At 40.3% G+C, this 20,000-nt stretch overlaps 2 protein-coding genes across 5 annotated transcripts in view; one reads left to right on the top strand and one right to left on the bottom strand.

The window, feature by feature from the left end:
- LOC137974156 (protein KRI1 homolog) overlaps positions 1 to 9,109 on the top strand; it is a 19,231-nt gene extending 10,122 nt beyond the window's left edge. The window contains exons 12-22 of one of the 2 annotated variants that reach the window (XM_068821048.1): positions 100 to 195; positions 307 to 391; positions 1,075 to 1,160; positions 1,830 to 1,908; positions 2,197 to 2,265; positions 2,930 to 2,958; positions 3,736 to 3,856; positions 4,569 to 4,699; positions 5,825 to 5,889; positions 6,978 to 7,079; positions 7,833 to 9,109. In XM_068821048.1, the coding sequence (XP_068677149.1) occupies positions 100 to 195; positions 307 to 391; positions 1,075 to 1,160; positions 1,830 to 1,908; positions 2,197 to 2,265; positions 2,930 to 2,958; positions 3,736 to 3,856; positions 4,569 to 4,699; positions 5,825 to 5,889; positions 6,978 to 7,079; positions 7,833 to 8,268 (1,299 nt within the window). In that variant the 3' untranslated portion in view covers positions 8,269 to 9,109. The remainder of the gene's footprint in view (positions 1 to 99; positions 196 to 306; positions 392 to 1,074; positions 1,161 to 1,829; positions 1,909 to 2,196; positions 2,266 to 2,929; positions 2,959 to 3,735; positions 3,857 to 4,568; positions 4,700 to 5,824; positions 5,890 to 6,977; positions 7,080 to 7,832) is intronic. The other variant, XM_068821047.1, reaches the window with a different exon arrangement.
- Positions 9,110 to 10,912: 1,803 nt separating this feature from the next.
- Positions 10,913 to 20,000, bottom strand: part of LOC137974158 (uncharacterized) — a 9,564-nt gene continuing 476 nt past the window's right edge. For 2 of the 3 annotated variants that reach the window (XM_068821052.1, XM_068821051.1), the window contains exons 2-4: positions 16,372 to 16,630; positions 12,528 to 12,743; positions 10,913 to 11,599 (exon numbers count right to left, since the gene is read on the bottom strand). In XM_068821052.1, coding sequence (XP_068677153.1) covers positions 11,509 to 11,599; positions 12,528 to 12,743; positions 16,372 to 16,415 — 351 coding nt within the window. In that variant the 5' untranslated portion in view covers positions 16,416 to 16,630 and the 3' untranslated portion in view covers positions 10,913 to 11,508. Of the gene's footprint in view, positions 11,600 to 12,527; positions 12,744 to 16,371; positions 16,631 to 18,767; positions 18,907 to 20,000 lie in introns of those variants that run through there. The other variant, XM_068821053.1, reaches the window with a different exon arrangement.

Raw genomic sequence — 20,000 nt, 5'->3', positions numbered from 1 at the left:
ATGTAGTCCTGGGAATACAGCTACTGGTAACTGTCAGTCTCTTTAAGGAATTACAAGTTGATGTATTAATTTCTTTTTTTTTTCCCTTTGTTTTTCAAGATCAAAACTTACCCTCGCACTATTCAAGGGTCGGTGCGCAAAACAGATGATCGTCGGAAAGAGAAACGGAAAGAGAGAGAGCTGAAGAAAGAGAAGGTTGAATAAACAATTTTTGAAAGTTGTTTGGTTAATACTTAAACACCTTTTTAAAATTATTACCGTACAGATACCAGTATTGTCTTTACACTGATTTGTTTGTCGTTATAGGAAAAAGAACAAAAGCGGGAAGAAATAAAAAGATTGAAAAACTTGAAGAGGAAAGAGATTATGGAGAAGCTGGAAAAGCTGAAAGGTTTCTTTGACGTTTGTCTCGTTAGTTTTTTTGCAAATGTCAAGTAGCTAAGTTTGGCTTATCATCATTATAACGAAAAGAAAAGAATTTTTTGAGTATTATTTGGTTGGAGATTATTTTTTTAGTCTCAACACTTTCAGGCTTTTTTTATGTCAGCTGTAATTTCTTGTTAGAGCTCCACTGTGACCTATTCAATTTGCTAGTTACACCATCAACAATTAGGAATATAAGATTATAATATATAGATTTAGCCAAGCCTAAAAGCAGTGCTCCCGTGTTATTTTTTCTTACAATAAGTTAACCTGACTTGAGCCTGCGATCCAATCGAAAATATGTACCTGATCAGCGGTCAACTTTAAAAAGGCTGACCTCGATAAGGTTTAAACATGACCCCGGAATATGGTCACGTGGTCTGGAGATTTCCCTGTTTTTTACAGGTGTCAATTAACCATAATATTAATATGGATGTCCAATAAATATCAAAGGTGTTTCGTCCAAAAAAACGCAGAGTTTCACATTGGCATACATGGACGTGTGGACGTACTGTTTCTCGCACGGATGGGTTACCATATTTGCTTACCAATGGTGCTCTGCGCGCGCGTTTTTAGCGTGCGGAGCTTCGCTATAATAAATTTTTTATACAATGTATTACCATATTTTGTTCTTTGTAATTTTTTTGACAGCCATCACCGGAAACCCAAATGTGGGTTTTAAAGAGGAAGATATTGATGGCGACTTTGACCCCAAGAAATATGATGAGGCAATGCAGGTACACTAAGTTTTTGTCAAGTATTATGCAGGGTGGTCATTAGGCATTGTGATCAGAGAATTACCCCTAAGGTGACTTGCCTGTCTTAGATACTGCAAGTGCCTAAACGGAGTATGGTATCGTTGACTGACGGTTCATTGACCCAAGCCAGAGTCATCTTAAGACTGCAGATGACTTGCACCAAATTATTACAGCTGTAAGTCACACTTTGTCAATCACCAACAGTAGCCCTTCTCAGAACTATCGGACCATTCATAATTTTACCAATCCAGTGGTGTTATTAGGTTCTATCTGCAAAAACCTCTGGTATAGAGCGGTTTTCAATTGAGTGTCAAAAGTAATTAGCGAATCGCTTTGGTTTTGCATTACTTCTCTTGGTGATTGGTTCAAAGTTCTCGCGCCACTTTTTCAACCAATCAGAAATGAGACCAAAACCAATCGGGGCTCCTGCGTGCACATTTTCCCGCGCTTTGTGTCGGCTACGAGTAATTACTTCGAGTTTTGATTGATTTACTGGATTGTCTCCGTCCTTTTTGATTGGCCAAAGTAATTACTCGATTGAAACTCGCTCTAATTAGTTGATCTTTCAGTTTGCCAATGAACAAGAGTAATGCAATTGTCTTCCTCTCGCATGTGTGACACTTCTCTTCATAATTATTGTTCATCTAGAATGCTTTCGATGAGGAGTTTTATGATGAATGTGAAGAGGAAAAACCAGAGTTTGACAATGACTTGGATGATGAAATGGGTTAGTACTTCATCCAAACTGTTGCTGTAACAGCTATACCCGCCGGGTTGCTCAAAGCATGGTTAGCGTTAACAAGTGTTAAATACCATGGAAACCTATAGATTTTGATACCTCTAGGCGCAATGGTTATCGCTAACCAGGCTTCCAACAACCGGCCCCAAATTGATTTAAATTCAAGTTAAAATTTAATCAATTCTAAATATTAAAGAGTTTTTGCATGACAACTTGAACGCTTTTGCTTTTTTTCCATGACTGAGTGTAATTTGTCTTTGCTATTTTTCCTTACAGAGAACTGGGATGAGTGGGAAGGAAATTACGAGAAAACTGAAAGCGGTGAAGATCAACAGGGATCACAAGGTAACGAGAGAGGACTGTTCTACTTCATCTGTATTGATTTAAACCTCATTAACACTAGCAAGTTTTCCTTGACAAGTCCACTTGACAAGGAAAACCTTGTCATATTTTCCCATTTACACTGCCAAGGAAAAGTTGTCGACGTTTCCCGTTTCACGTAAACGTGATGCTAAATCTCTCTAATGTTCTTGCCACTCTAACATAAAAATTCGTATCTTACGTGAAACGTGAAACGTGAAAACGGCAAGCCGACGTTTCCCATTTAACGTAAACATGATGCTAAATCTCTCTATTGTTGTTGCCACTCGAACATAAAATTCATATCTTCTCGCCACCGTGTAATATATCCTCCATTTATGCTTGTGCGCGTCGCTAGTGTCCACTATGTGACGTCACAAGTCCTCTGATTTGCATAAATCAAAACCTAGAATAACTCGGCAACCAAGAGAGCTATCAAAATAAAATAAGCACCGTTCTTTAATCATTCTGAAAGCTCTTTCGAACAAGCTAATAAAAAAAAAAATGTGTGTCATATGCACTTTCCAATTGCTGTTTAACAACTATGGTTTTCTTCTAATTATGATAGTGATGATAATGTTGATGATGATGATAAACTCAGCAGTGATGATAATAAAGCTCATGTAGAAAATGTATTCTATTTTTTCAGAACTTCATTGTGAAGATCCCGGCTTCAATGTAAGTATATGTATTCTTTGATTGCACGTGACGTCACAATGGCCATGTTGGTGGAATTTTACCACAATTGCGTGTAATCTCGCAATCTGGTTGGCTAATTTGCCGTTGTCAGTGAGAGTCTAGACAACGCTGTACGCGTCGTGCTTGCGTCATTTTGTCATGCAGTGTGATAGCCAATCAGGAACGCTCATTTTGGGATATAAACCAATCATATTGCAACGCTGAACCACTTTCGATTTGTTAATTTTTGTCTTGTTTTGGCACCAACATGGCCGTCTTATCACGTTAGTGTAATCAAAGAATAGATCTTTCCCTCTCTATTGTCAACTGGGTAGAAAAGGTAATTTGCCCACCATAAACAGGTTCAATAGCCGGCATTATGAGCATTGCTATTCCTAGGTTTGCGTAGTGATCATAGTAATAGCCTTTGAAGCTTTAAGGCCGGTTTACACGGTACGGTTTATCGGCCCGACGGCGTCGGAGCGCAAATCTTGCGTGTATTTTAACAGCCGATAAACGACCAATTCATGGAAATAAAAAACCGGTCCGATTAAAAACATATGTTAAAGTGCAACTGTGCTTCGTAGCCGCTCACACGCGCGGCCAAAACACAACGAAGCAACCGTCGATTTAATCCGTCAGCTACGCAGGCTTGGTTGATTTTCACGTGGAGTTTGTTTCCTCATAATTTTGTACCCAGATCTCACTCTGTCACTGGAAATATGACCGTATGACCGTGGGAGATCTGGGTACGAGATTAGTTTCCTCACTTTTCAGATGGATGCTGATTATGATGGAAGCCAAGCTGTTGATCTAAATATGCCGAGTAGGAGAAAAAGGAAGGGACGGTCGCGATTTGCCAGTGCAGTTAATCAGGAAAAGCCGGTGTTTGATCCGGGTATGACAAGATATTTTTCGAAGTTAAGGTTCACATTAGGCCCGGGTTGTTCAAAGCATAGACCCTTAAAAAGGAAAGGAACTTTATTTAAGTGTCTAATCTTCTAGCGCTGTAGAGCACTAAGCGGGGACACTGTAAATTGAAATCAAATGTGTGTTTTTGAGGAGAGGGGAATACCGGAGTACCCGGAGGAAAACCTCTTTTTGCAGAGTAGAGAACCAACAAACTCAACCCACATACATATGACGCCGAGTCTGGGAATCGAACCCGGGCCACAATGGTGGAAGGCGAGTGCTCTCACCACTGCGCTCCAAACATAGGATCAAGCAGAAGCTATGTCTGATATATTCTTCTGTTTTTTTCTCTCAGTTGTTCAAAGGTATGGTATATGCTGCAGTTAAATTTTAATCTCCGTCACAAATTTTTTACCCAAGTTGATTCGGAATTTCCCTTTGTCTCATAACCTTAAGTATGTTAGGCATTAGAACAAGAATGTAACAAGTAAATTGATTATACAACACGGTAAGCAGTCTTCCTCGATAGGTCTTTACTGGTCAGGACTGTATTAATTTAATGAAATATTAATGAAATTATATAGTATATTTAATGAAATATACCAGAGAATAAAAACGTTGATGATCCTGATCTCCGGTAGTAGACGTTCCGACAAGAAAAAGAGGAGCTAAATAGAAGTCTTGTTTTGGTTTCTTAGACGAGAAAACATTTGAGCAGTATTTCGATGAGTACTACAAACTGGATTATGAGGATATCATTGGAGACATGCCTTGCAGATACAATTATCGACAAGTTGTACCAAACGACTTTGGAATCTCCACAGAAGAGGTACACTTTACTCGGTGTGACTGACTAACACCAATTAACACGTAACACTTACTATCTCTTGTAAACGGGCTAAACTGCGTCCCGCGAGTTGGATGCTTTATGATATTGTGTTTGATTTGAAAAAGTTTTTGTCACGGTTGTTCAAGTGCTGCTGTGAAGGGAAAGACTAAAGCTACATAGCATATGCACCTTGTCACTGATTCATGATTCTTATTGTTCTTACCTCGGAAAAACGTGTGCGAGCACAGCTGCTTTGCCTTTACCTCGTGACTGTCTTAGAGCATAGTTAATAGATGTAGGCTGGTTATGAAACTCGACAAGTTTCTTTGTTTCATGTTTTTGTTCGCTTTTTCGGCCTTGACCCTGCACAAAACCCGACAAAAACACGCTTTTTTCGGCAGGATAACCAGTCACAAGCTTCGACTAATTTATTCGAAATTAACTTACGAACCAAAAACAAAAGATTGTGCAGGGTCACGTTCGGTTCAACATCTAATTGCGACTGTATTGTTCCTGCTTTTGAAATTCCCAGGGTTTCATAACCAGTCCCTAGATTAACTATGCTTAGAGCGAATTTCAATGGAGTGTCGAAAAACCAAAACCAAAGTAATTACTTTGTTCAATCAAAAAGGACGGAGACAATCCAGTAAACCAATCAAAACTCAAAGTAATTACACGGTAGCCGACACAAAGCTCGAGGAAATGTGCACGCGCGAGGCAAGATTGGTTTTGGTTTCACTTCTGATTTGTTGAGAAAGTGGCGCTAGAACTTTGAACCAATCACTAAGTGAAGTAATGCAAAGCCAAAGCAATTCGCTAATTACTTTCGACACTCAACTGAAAACCGCTCTGTAAACGCAGCGTATTTAATTTAACCCTTTGACTCTCAGGAGTGACCAGCATGTAAATTCTGCTCACAGTTTCAATGAAATGTCAGTCAGACAGGTATTGAGATTGAAGATAATCATCATCTTAACAGGTGTGATCTTGATATAGTACCAAATTCTCATGATCACCCAACAATGGACTCTATGGTATTAGTTGGGAGAACTCACGTTTCGATCTAGGGAATGAAAGGGTCAATTAATGATCTGTTAAACAAACATTTTGTTTGTGTTCCCTCAGATCTTGACTTGTCCCGACAGGGAATTGAACATGTGGGTATCCGTCAAGAAAATGTCGCTATACAGGTGAGCAGCTTATTTGCCGATCTAACCAACAACAACAACAAATCGTTTATTTGTAGCACACGTAAATAGAGATACATAAACTAAGTAATAGGCTTAAGAAAGGTACAATGCCCTCTATAAAATAACTGAGAAGCTAACCTAGCCAAGGGGTAAAATAAAGAATTTTATGTCTAAAGGAAAAAAAAGTCGATTCTGGGTGGCACAAATATAAGGATAAAAGACAAGCAAACACAAAGAAAACAACAAGAAGAAAAAAGAGTTTCCACTAGAATTTTGGCTTTCAGTTTTAACCAAGACTTTCTTAAGCATAAAGATTACATTGGTATGGATTTTTTGTAGGGGAAAATTGAAACCTTGGATGGTACGTTATCGCGGATTAGTGACAATCGGCTTTTGACCAACTGGGCCCAGGTGGATGATTATTAGTATTTCAAGAAAAATAGCTTACATTTACACTGTAAATAATATGCATGGAAAATTTCTCCATTCTGATTCACTAAGAAAAATGCAGTTTCCAGGTAACGCAGTGCAGAAAAGAGGTAACAAACCAAGCATTCTGATTGGTCAATGATCCAAGAAAGTCTCTGATGGCCAATCAAATGCGAGCCCCGGATGGCGCAATTTTTGCGTGATTGCGTGCTACACGGTCATTTGCGATAATCTAATCTCGAGATTTTTTCATGAATGTTATGTATAAGTAATCACTTATACACACACGAACAAAACTGTGCAACCCCGTAGGGTCCCAAATTGCACTCGCCGACTGCAATTTAAAGCCTTCATGTGATTAACTATTCTAAAAGATATGTCTGCTTAAACTTAGGTACACTTAAATGCAGTTTTCAGCCCCTCTTTTGTCCAAAATAACAGGAAGTCGAAATTCAATTATATTACTGGCTGCCAACTTTACTCATTTTGGTAAGATAAACTCGTACTTGCAACCCATTATTCATTGATCAAGCGTTGGTATTAAAAACGACTACTATCATAGAAGCACAGCCCCCTGGGAAGGGATGGTGGGGAGGGAGAGGGCGCATCCTCAGCATGAAACCGCAGAAATAAATCATGGTTTTGTCATTGGTCTTTAGACCTCAAACGGAAGAATATGAAGACATTAAGAAGTTCCGCAAGCGCGGAAGAGATTGGAAAAGAAAAAATAGGATTCTATCATCTCTGATTGAGACAGAGAGGTAAGTTATTTGTAGAGCATTTCTCCCTGCTTGAGCCAAAAACCTGTTGGACCAATTTTTCAGTTGTGTACTTAGTGGCTTTTGAATGAAAAAGAAGAAGAAGAAGAAGCTAGAATTGACCTTGTCTTAAAAGAATTCTTCTTTTTTTCCACGCAACCTAATATTCAACACACAGCCGTTTTCAAACAATAGCGTGTCTTTAAAATATGAACAACTGTAACGTGGGTGAATCACGTGGCTAAGTTGCTTAAGCTTGATAGCCCTTAGCTCTGTACATTTTTGACAAAATTTGGGTTCTGGTATACGTGAGGGCTGTGACTGATCTACTTATCAACTTATAGTTAGTTCCACAGGTCGCGTTAGTAAGTGTCACGCTTTCCTTAACTTTGCTAAACTACTGTAAAAACACGAGGTCGTCTTTAGATATTCGCTTTACGATGCTCAGACTTGCTCAAACTACTACGAAACCACGAGGTGCGAGATAGCCTGCGCGCATCTGACGTATGACGTCATTCAAAATGGCGCAGAAAATGCAGACCGTCGGACAGACCGTCGAAGAAAAAATCTCAAAAAGGTCACCCTTGAAACCACAGGACATCCAGGATTATGAACTGCGTTCTCCTTCGTCGAGCTCAAATACATCATTGTATTAATAACATATTACTTCTACCTTATACGCAATTAACTATTTGCAAAACTACTTAAGTATGAAATATAAAATAATTAAATTAACACAATTTTATTTATTTTTAGCCCTGAAGAAGAAAATGCCAAGAAGAAAAGGGTCAGTCAGAATGGTTTGTCGGAAAGGGGTAAAACTCATAAGACTAGGCATAATAGTGTTAAAACAGAAATTGAACACATCAATAACGACGCTGAAACACGAAATCATAGCAGTGGTACATTAAATGGAGGCGAAACAATTTCAACAGCTCAAGATTCAGATGTAAGAAACGTCAAGAAAACAAACGAACTTAAAAGTAGAAAATACAAAGAAGGATGGGACAAACAGAAAGGCAAGAGTTTTAAGAAGAAAGGAAAAAGGCTCACGTTTGAAGAGAGGAAAGAACAAGCCCTCAGGAAACGATTGCGAGGGCAGTTCAGAGGAGCAAAGAAGGAACCTCTCGCTAATCTGTCAGCAGCGCGACTGGCATCGTATGGACTGACGAAGAAGAAAAGGAAGAAATAGTATTTTCGTGATGACGCTACAAACAAACATTCCTAGGACATCGTTCTCGGAGACTCGCCCCCGTCTCCCATCCCACACATCAGTTACTTGTCCACCCCCGCCCTTACCCTCCCCTCTCCTTCGCAGTTCAGCACTTCTTTGCACATACTTAGATCTTCTCTTGAGGTAATTGTCATTAGTATCCGTGGCTGAATGTGCATGGTTGGGAAATGTTGCCATTCAATCCTCGAATAGCAAAATCAACCAACTTTACCCTCCAATCCTTTCACGTGGCAATTCGTAACAAACAATCAGAGGACCTTTGTGGGTAGAGTGGTGGGTTTTAACCAATCATTGATATCACGTGGGAAACCCCATCCTTCGTTTCTGTCCTTTTTGGTTTACCTGGTGAATTTGTCACAACTACTAAACCGCTGACTTTGAAATTGAAATTGTAAATCACCTGGGGTATATTCTAAGCAAGAGTGTCTATGACCGCAGTGAACAAGAAGGAGACCTATCGCTTGTTTTCACAATCTGTCTAAAATTTTTACGAGAAAAAAAAGAACTTATTTGCGCGCGCGTTGAGTAATTGAAAACTAAAGAACACTTGTGTGGAACGCCAAGTCCCCTCTGAATATGAGCTGCAATTTGATAAAAATGGGTATAAATTCGGGCATTAAACCCATTTAGAGAACCAACAAGCTCAATCCAGATAGATCTTTCACATAAACAGCATGAAAAACTTACTAGAAAATGTTGCATCATAATTTTAAATTTAGTGGGCCGTTCTGTATAACGGCCTGCTGAATTAACCAATCATAGCGCGCATGCTGAGATATAATAAAGAGGTTATTAATACAAAACTTGACTGTGATTAGTCACGTGAGGAGTATTGCGAACATTTCTTGGTTGCTATCAATTATGACGATGCTTGGAAAGGTAATCGGCCATACGTCACAATGCCGTATTCGAATTGTTATTCGAAAAGTTCTGAGGCTCTTATTCGTTACTGTACCTGGGAGTTGTTTTTATGAAATTTGATGGCCGAAAAGAAGAATCTCCGCGAAAACTGTTTTGCAATCGAGGACGAGTTCTCTGATGATGCAGCATATCGTGATTCCGAAGATGAAATTTTCTATCCGACTAGTAACGAGGTCTCGCGAGAGGATATCGAACCATCGAGAAGCATTGCGGCTTCCGATTCAATTTACCGTAACCTGTATACAGCCACAAGAGACGCGCTATCGCACAACCAGCAGAACGAATATATTGAGTTGCTGCATCAAGCGCTGGACAAGCAAGACGAGGAAATAAGGAAACTTGATTCCCAGCTGAAAGAACTGAGAGAGGAATGTCGTGAGTATTTCACAAATTTAGAGGAAAAGCTGACTTGCTTTGAGGAAAAAGTAGATTTAGTCTTAAACTTGGTTTCCTCGTTGGTGACTCATCCAGCCGTAGACAGAAAATGTCGTGGGTTTTGTTCAAAACATGTTCGAACTGAGAAGTGCTTGTGTCGTGGCCTCCGAGAGCCGCATCGCTGCTGCGGTCGATTGAGTGGATTATGTGAATGCTAAGAGCAACCATGAGATCGTGATCGATGCTGGCTACGTCTAGGCGCACTCGTGGGGAATGGAGATGTCACTTGCAGGACTGGCTTAAATTAATATCTTCTTTCACGGGAAGTCATGGGAACAGAGATATGTGTATCTTAAGGCTTTCGTCATTGAAAGGCATAAATTTAATTACACACTTTCCCGGACTCTTATCAGTTTTATTATACATTGTATTTTAACATTTTCTGAAAGCATTTAATATTCCAGATAAAGGTGTTTTTATATAATGTGTAGCTGCATTTAAGTAGGTATCGCATGATACGGAAGTAATGGGAGAAATGAAGAGATGGATTAAGGTAGTTCCACTGCTGTTTTTTGGTCAAAACTGGGCACAACTCGTATCTTGCGGATATATTTTGAGCACCGTAAGGGAAAGGAATAAAATGAATGTTGGCAGGACGACCGATCCATATTAACGTTTTGGTGATAAATCACCGCGTCCATAAAAAAAAATGCATATTGTATCTTCTTTATACCAAGCTTCAGACGAAAAGAATACCTCTGCAGCATAAGACGGTTTAGAGCATTGAAACAAAGGTAATATTTTTGGGTCTCTGTAAAGACGATTTTATCGTTATATAAGGCTAAGATACAGCAACACTGTCCCTAGAAAAAGAGTCCAGTTGACTTGTATGCACGCTGTCCCAGGCGGTGTACATCGAAAATCAAAGGTGACATCCTAGGAATGCGTTTTCAAGTCTCGGTTAGTTCTCTTAATAGTTCGCGAACACCAAGCAGAATATTTTCAACCACAAAATAGCGTTTTCGTACGAAAACGATGTAAATTCAGTACTGCTTCCAAAAAATGATAACCACGCTTTTTGCGTCATCCTTTCAAATTGTTTCGATTTTCGCCTATATACCCCCCCCCCCCCCCCCACCCCAAAAAACACATTCCTTTACAATGAGCGCGTCGTTGTTTCAAGGATTCACTGGTTAGGCGTGCCATTTTGGGAGGAAGAAGTCGGCGAGTGGAGGATGGGGGGGCAAAATAACCCAAAAAAGAGTTAGGTTGAGGGTCTTCCACGAGATCTCCTTCTACATCAACATCTTTCGCGGAATTTCCTTTATTGCACCATTTCTAATCTTACAACATTAGAACACGAAGTTAGTTTCTCTGGACAATTCCTTTCAAACACGAGCAAACTGATTAAAATTGTTCAGACCTTGCAAACTGTTAAGCTTTACTGCAAGTTCGTCATACCTATAAACAATTGAACTCGCAATGAAATGTTCCCTTTCTTCAACTGGTGACACTGCATCAGAACAAACAGTTGACCACATTTGCTGCTTGTTCTTCATAAGCCACTTCACATTCAAAGCTAAAATTTTAGCTTCCTTTTTTCCCTCTACTTGTGTCCAAAATGCATCTGAAGAATGATACAATACAATTTTTCTGACGAAAAAGTTATCTTTAAGAAGCCGGGCCAAAATAACCCCTACGACAGTCTAAATCCTATTATTTCCTTCAACGACGTTGATCTTGCCTTGATTTATATTTTTACAACAAGAATCTCAAAAAGTATCACGCTACTGTTTACTACAGGTCTACAACATCATTTTCGACAATTTAATCCACAGAAAATTTTTATATCCCCTAATCACAGACTCTACCGAAACGCACATAGTTATTCAACTGCCGTCACTACTTGGGGCTGTTGCCCTGGGCTGGATATCCTGTGCTGTCCGTTTGTACGTTGCACCTCTTTACGTCAAAGGCCTTCCTTATAGTTGTCCTAATAAAAAAAAAAGAAGAAAAATCAAATGTCCTGAGACTATGACTCATTATGTTGCAAGTGCATTTGCTGAACACCAAGTCATGTTAAAACGCAAAAAAAAACACGCTTCTTACTATCAGAAGTCAAGAGCGTTTGCCGCCCCCTGTACTTCAAGCGTTCCAAATTGGGAACTGGAGATTGTGGGAAGTTGGGGGAGGGGGGGGGGGGGGGGGGGGGTAAGGCCTTTGTTCCAAGGTCAAAAAGATTTAATTCTCTAAACTATTCTAATTAGAGTTCAACAACAAGGTTTGGTAGAGGAGGAAGGAAAGAGTGACCGAGTGAGAGGGGAGGGGAAAGATAAGGCGGTGGAGGGGGATGGCCATGAAGAGAAAGGGAGAAGTGGACTGATTCTCATATTATATTGGTCGCAAGATAAGGTCGGGCATAACACTAACAAATGCGTCGCGAAGGAGCTAGCTTAACTTGTGGCCGGTGGAGGAACGCCAGAAATATAGAAGAATAGGAACTGGTCTTCATAATTTTCTCCCAGTAATAACTTGGGCGACTATCAATTTAGTTATGATAAAATCCAATCAAAGGATATCAAGTTTTCGGAGAGGGGACGATAAGTATTCGGTTAATCATCCCCAACCTCCACCCCACCCCACCCCGGAACTGAATAAGAAACCAACAAACTTGAAAGGATCTAAACCCGGAATAGAGGTGTTTGCACGGCAGCCATGTTGCATGACAGGTACAATGAAAATGTGTGGCATTAGAAAGAACATTTGTTCCCATAGGAAAAGGAATCTATTGTTCCTGCCATGCAACATGGCTGCCGTGGAAAACCGCTATATAGCAGTCGGAGACAAGTCATCACCACTACCCAATATTCCAAACCCTGCTTCCCGGTAAGGGAAGTAACGGTTAAATGTCAATTACTTACCACTCATGCTTCATATCTGGAATTTTCGGAAACAGCTTAATCTCGCCAACCAACTGACCACAGCGATCGTAAACCTGCATTCCGTTGTCTTTAATGCCCAGTAACTTGTGCACAAGTCCACTCTGAGGCTCCTCAAAGAAATCATCGGTTGCATTCCATGCGTCCGAGAAAAGACACTGACGAGTTATTGTCATGACGTCAAGACTTGGCATGTTGCTATGGAAACAAAAGAGTGTCATTTGATAGGAAGTGATAGCGAGTGTTGATGTCCCAAGGCCTTACATTGGTTCCTGAGGACAATGAAGCTAAAAAGATAGGTGGTCACAAATATTTTAGTACTCGAAAGAACTGCATTTAACAACTGGACCATCTTGGACGCGAATTGACTAGCACTTCATGCATACTTGGGCGAGCGCAATGGCAGAGGAGGTATCCACCACAACTTGCATGGAGTCCATACGAAAACAAGTCAGTCAACAAGTTGAAACAGGTACAGAGAAATGCTACACGTTTTGTTACGGAAAAGAAAAGGAAAGGAAAGGCACTTTAAATATTAAAGTGTTAAGTCGTTCTAGCGCTGGAGCACTAATTGGGGACACTGTAAATTGAAGTGAACAATTAACGCAAATCAAGTCAAATGTTGGTTTTTGAGGAAAGGGGAAACAGGAGTACCCGGAGAAGACCTCTCGGTGCAGAGTAGAGAACCGACAAACTTTAACCCACATATGACGCCGAGTCTGGGAATCTAACCCGGGCAACATTGGTGGGAGGCGAGTGCTCTCACCACTGCGCGGGAAACTACCTGCGCTGTAACAGCTGAATTAGTTCAATAACTTGGCTGGAGTACATCAGACAAAGGCGATTACTTAACACTAGCTCACACTGCTCTGTTGTTCTCCAAATTCCACAATAAACTTATTGGGTCTGATATACCAATTGCGTTTTTAACCTCAAACAGATCCAGTAGACTGTTTATCGGCAAGTTCAAAGTAATCTTCTGAGCTACTCGTACCCTTTTTCCCCACATGCTATTTAACAATTAGACCCTTCGCCCGCAAGGGCTACGTGAAGAAATATTTATTTGGGAATAAAACGAAAGAGAACGTCACTCTTTTCGCTACTCGAGGACTATTACTAATAGTCCTCTAGTAGCGTAGCCAATCAAAATGCAGGATTTGCATTAGTCCACTAGTTGGGTGATACTAAAAGACTTTAGAATGCACTACCCTCTGGTGTTATCCAGTCACCCTCAACGGATGCTTTTGGGAAAACATCCATGGCGGCAATACGTGACTTGAAAGTACCACCTCACTTAAGACGATTCTAAGAGTGATTTATTTGTACTTATGTTTCATTTCTCTTTTCTACAACCTTCTACGATTAGTGCAAACTAAATATAGTAGTGTACTAAACTAAGAACTAATACGACCTTCCGGTTCTTTGAAGACTGTGCCATGCTCATAAGGCTGAGCCAGGCTAAAACTGGCGTCCATGTCAGCCATAACTCAAATGATATCACTGAATGCATGCGTAAGGATCCGGCAAGAACGCTTCTCGGCGGCCATAGTTTGATCAGTTGTTAAGGACGGTGCCTACTATTGTTATTGCGGATACGTTCTCCGCATCTCGAGATACTCGGATTTCCGATCGGCAATGCTTATTAATACAGGGATATTTTTGCGCGGTTCAAAACTATGAGCAAAAGGCAGAACTTAGCAAGTGGTATCCAAAAAGAAAATTGGGGGTAACTATGCATTTTTCAGATATAATTAACCTTCAATTTCCAAAAGAACGCCATACATTGCTTTGTATTTTATAGCTCTTTACAAATATTGTTGATGAATTATCTTCGAAAAATGCGTGGTTACCCCCAATTTTCTTTTTGGATTTCAATAACACTTGTTAAGATCTGCTTTTCCCGCATATTCAGTAAACCGAGCAAAAATACCTTTGAATTAGTACTTACCGTCCTTAACCGACTTTTTTGCAATTATGGTGTAACCAATTGGAGAGAGGCGCTAAGAGCTCCTTTGTTTTTCGGCCAATCAGAGTAAAAATCAGATTCTGGACTACCGGCAGACGACTCGTTAAGAAATTAGGGCCGTTTATACGAGAGAAAATAAGCCGCGGCTAACTCTGGCCGCGGCTTGCGTAAGCCGCGAAAGGAACTATTTATACGAGTATAAACTCCCCGGCCAAGATAAGCCGCGGCTTGAGAAAGCCGTGAACGTAGATTTTGTACCATTTATACGGGGTGTTCGCGGCTTACGTAAGCCGCGGCCAACTCTGGCCGCGGCTTATTTTCTCTCGTATAAACGGCCCTATTGTGTCAGGCGTACCTTTTCCGCCTTGTCTAAAGAAAAGTACGCCTGATCGCAGGTTATCCCTAGAGATACACGTCACCCGTTGAATTTATTTTTAAACATTAAGAGATGTTCATCAGTACATTATCCCTTAGGAATGAGTCATCCAGCCTTCAACTGGCTGCAGAAACATTGACTTGTTTTGTTGGGTACTTGGCCATTTTAGATATCACTCAATTTAAAACTACCTCTTGCAAAATGTAGCACCCTACCACATGGTATTCCGAGTAAACGCTTAAGAAGTGTCTTGGCATTGTTATAATTTTTTTTTTTTTTTTTTTTTTTGGGGGGGGGGGGGGGGTAGGGGGGTAGGGGGTCGCGCTATCTCTGCACATGCGTATACTCCTTTCTCTCGTAGAAGGCGGCACAAGTAGGATTCGAACTCGGTCTCTCCTCAGGCAATCGCGATGACCACGAAAGCACGGACGACTACGTGACAGAGTAACGGAAAATTGTGTGCGTGACCGGAAACTAATGTTTGCAATATCCGGTCATCGTGTGACTCAGTAACATACCTTACCGGGCTAATTATATAATTTTATAATTCTCCCGGCATTGTTAAGAAAAAGTATTAAATAATTTTAAATACCCTCGCAGGAACTTGTAAAGCACCTGTTTACTGGTTATGATTGGAGACAACACCGTTAACAACAGTTTTAAATGTGAACAACTATTTTACGATCGCACTGAACCATATCGTTAGGTCACGAAATGTGGACTTTGGACTTTGCACTACGGAATTGTACTGGATGTTGGCCAAGATATTGTAACATGAGAAATCACTGAAATATTGTGAATTTTAAAGGAAATCCGCTAAAATTCCTTCCAACAAAGTATAGGCTACAAGTGGCCTCTTGTTTCAGTATACTTTGCCCACATAGTTGTAGGAGGTGAACGAGATGCAGTAATTCTGCATGACTTGCGAATGTGCAAAGTTATTTTTTGAGGAGACGTTTTCCGACGTCGACGTCGCCCTCGTAGGCTTCAAAGTCCCCAATAACCATCGATGACGGATAGATATACATCTGTTTTAAAACTGTTAGCCCAGACTAAAATATTCGCCCGTTTTCGAAGCGAGACAGTCACAGTACAGGAATCCTTTGCTCCATTCAGAGCTACCTTAAATATTTCGAAAACTTTAGGTAGCTCTGAATTGGCTCCCAGGAATTTTTTAAAACTTTAGCGATAGTTCTATCTCAGATTTCTAATCACTATTCGACAATAAAAAATGGGGACACTGAGTTCATTTTTGAGATAAAAGCAAGGGAAGACAAAATATAGGGTGTTTTTGGAGCGCTTTGATGTTGCCATGGTAACCTATACATCACAATAGTGAGCGCATTTTGTTCAGCAATCATTGGTGTTTTATATGGTACCATAACATTGCTGTTACGTGGTAAAGTGTACTAGTTATTACCCTTCTAATAAGAAGGTCTCTAAAAAGTGGTGAAAGTGGTTCCGGCCACCTTAAGCTTACTTACGCCTTTTGCCGGAGAGATTTAGCGTCTCGTCGCAGCTGGGCCATTCTTGTGATGACCTTGACCGCCAAGTCTTGTAGTGAGTGTCATGTGTACTGGATCATTCCCAGGATCAGCACGGAGCCGTTTGCCCGCGCTTGTAACGCCGGATCCAATGAAGTCGACTGTCATGATCAGCGTCATTTTTCTTCCGAATGTGTCAGCGGCAAAGCAAGTAATGTTATCAGCAGCAAGCTCCTTAATCCTGTTGTCATTGTGGAACCTGTCGGTCAAAATAGTTTTTGAATTGATATATCAATGGAGATGTCTTTAAACCGCTGCGAAAAATGCCGGAAATAAGCTCAACAGGACAATTTGATTTTTAAAGGGGCTAGCTATGTCACGCAAAATGATGCCCCAAAATGCCCAAAAAGTAGAATGATACAGTGCAATGACCCCTTAAAACCGTTGAACAACATGAAAGATAAGCATGGATGGACACAAATGGACAAGATTGAAACGGATTGCATTTGGGTAATCTTGGAAAAAGTCAGCCTGACGTTTTTCAAGTTTAATCGACCTTTTTCGCTTGTACATTTTTTTTCCCAATACAGATCATGTGATAATACTCAGGAGGTTTGGTCCTTTGTTTTGTTCATTAAAATGAGTGCATGCAACTCTTTTTAATGAACAAAACAAAGGACCAAGCCTCACATGATCTGTATTGGGAAAGAAAAATGTACAAGCGAAAAAGGTCTATTAAAGACCGTATTCATAAACGGCGGCTGAGTAATTATTCTTTTGTCTTATGCTAATCATCCTCGCTAGCCTCGTTTTCACGAACAAAATTTCAAACGAATTTTTGCTCTAAAGTGAGGCTGGTGAGGATAGGATGATTAACACCAAGACAAAAGAATAATTTCTTGGCCGCCATTTTTGAATACACGGCGGTCCATGGTAAATCGACTGGATAAAGGTCGTTTTGCTCAGAATCATCTTGTTTGTGATGTACGATAATTTTATCAGTAAAGGAATTTCACATCACCATATTCGAGTTTTTAAACTCGTGACTAACTTAAGATTTTCCCGAAACACCCTAAAATAATGTGATAGAGCCTCTTCAAAAAACTATTTTAATCGCAATGGAACAAAGTTCACAGGAAAGCCCACGATGATTCAACGTTAGTTGTGCACATAAGCGATTGATTGAAGGATTGATTCAGTGCAAACTATGGTCTGCCACAGTTTGTCAAGTCACAAAGGTGAAGAAAAACAACCCTTCGAAAGTTGCGTCCACTAGGTTGCAAAAGTACAAGATTGAAGTATTGTCGATTAAAATGATAGGGTCGGAAATCTGTAGGAAATTTAAAGTGCATCTGAGTGAAAATCGGTATAAACCAGTGAAAAATCAATTTGATTCGCGTTTGAGTTGCCTGCGTCACAGACACACTAGACTGGACAGATAAGCCCCTACCTTCCCCTCCCCCCAAATCAAGGATGGCTAGCCAGTAATTTTCCCTCAAGACGTCGATAACAATATATCAAGAGTCTCCTCGCACGTAAAGGAGGCAATTTTATCTTCAGTTTGTTTTGTCCAAAATTGTAGGTCCGGATGTTCGCAGCCCGGAAACAGAGAAAGCATTTGTAAGCAAAGGGTTTTCTTTTTTTTCCCTGCGAACTCCCGCTGACGGGTACTTTTAGAATTCGGAGTATTGACCTTCATCAATTATCATGCATTTCCTATCGATTATACTGTGTTGTCAAATGTGTTTGCGCCGTGTAAAAGGAATATCACCTTAATTCTTTCCTGCGTAAAGGTCTATTATTCCTTTCCTCCTTCCTTCTCCTTTAATTAAGAGCGAAAATATATGCGAGAACCTTGATCGAAAAAGGGTGTCACGAGAATAATGTATGCACTGCGAGGGTCGGGTTACAACGCGTTCTCTCACAAGTTGAAATTGTTGAAAATCTTGCATCTTTTGCTGTCCAAAGATCCATTCAAATCGATTGCAAAACGTTACTTCTTAAAAACTGAGCCGAGAAGCTCAAATTGTTCTGAAAATGGCAGTTTCCTTGTACCAAGTAAATTCGAAATTTGCATGCTTCGTTGCTTTGAGTCCATTGCTAATTCAAGTACATTCGAAGCATGATTTCATTTGACTCCGTTCTCGTATTTGTCCGACACAAAATTCTTAGGCAAAAATACATGAAAACCTTCGATGATCAGTTTTGTCCTAAGCTGCAAATCAAGTTGCCTATGGGCAACTGATGAGGCTAGAGCGGCAATATCGAATGCCCTCAATGTTGTGTTTATATGCAAAACATGGCGAATAACTCTGTGTAAAACAGATACGGCAAAGGCATTTCGCCTGTGCAATTCACCTCAGATATACAGACAAATTGCTACATACGTTACTTACGAAAAGCTTCTCTTCTAAACTGTTATTTTGTTTTCGCTTAATTCCGACCAGTATTCCTTTCCCTTGTAGCCTCTTAAAGGTTCTGACTGCGACAGGCGACACCGATTGGATAGTGCCGCGACTAGGGTGACGTTTTTACGTCTTGTTTACAATATGGCATCATCTTCTATTGTTTTAACTGAGACCGATAATCGCATTGTTGCAAGGACCATAACAATGGCAAGATAAATGTAAAATGGGAAACAAAACAACAATCTTTAAGTGCTCGTTGTTAAGATATGACTTCCTCTGTCCATAATGCAAAAATTTGGACTAAAAGCAGCTTGTCTCGTCTGTCGAAAGCTGAAATAAGTAAACCTTTGATTCAGTGCAAACAGTTTGTCAAGTCACAAAGGTGAAGAAAAACAACCCTTCGAAAGTTGCGTCCACTAGGTTGCAAAAGTACGTAAGATTGAAGTATTGTCGATTAAAATGATAGGGTCGGAAATCTGTAGGAAATTTAAAGTGCATCTGAGCGAAAATCGGTATAAACCATTGAAAAATCAATTTGATTCACGTTTGAGTTGCCTGCGTCACAGACACACTAGACTGGACAGATAAGCCCCTACCTTCCCCTCCCCCCAAATCAAGGATGGCTAGCCAGCAATTTTCCCTCAAGGCGTCGATAACAATATATCAAGAGTCTCCTCGCAAGTAAAGGAGGCGTCGCCAAGACCAAACGCGCAATTTTATCTTCAGTTTGTTTTTGCCCAAATTGTAGGTCCGGATGTTCGCAGCCCGGAAACGGAGAACGCATTTGTAAGCAAAGGGTTTTCTTTTCCCCTGCGAACTCCTGCTGACGGGTACTTTTAGAATTCGAAGTAGTGACGTTGATGAATTATCATGCATTTCCTATCGATTATACTGTGTTGTCAAATGTGTTTGCGCCGTGTAAAAGGAATATCACCTTAATTCTTTCCTGCGTAAAGGTCTATTATTCCTTTCCTCCTTCCTTCTCCTTTAATTAAGAGTGAAAATATATGCGAGAACCTTGATCGAAAAAGGGTGTCACGAGAATAATGTATGCACTGCGAGGGTCGGGTTACAACGCGTTCTCTCACAAGTTGAAATTGTTGAAAATCTTGCATCTTTTGCTGTCCAAAGATCCATTCAAATCGATTGCAAAACATTACTTCTTAAAAACTGAGCTGAGAAGCTCAAATTGTTCTGAAAATGGCAATTTCCTTGTACCAA

The sequence above is a fragment of the Montipora foliosa genome, chromosome 10 (assembly GCF_036669935.1).
Source record: "Montipora foliosa isolate CH-2021 chromosome 10, ASM3666993v2, whole genome shotgun sequence".
Classification (NCBI taxonomy): Eukaryota; Metazoa; Cnidaria; class Anthozoa; order Scleractinia; family Acroporidae; genus Montipora; species Montipora foliosa.
Note: the sequence above shows the minus strand (reverse complement) of the source record. Positions and strands in the feature narration are given on the sequence as shown.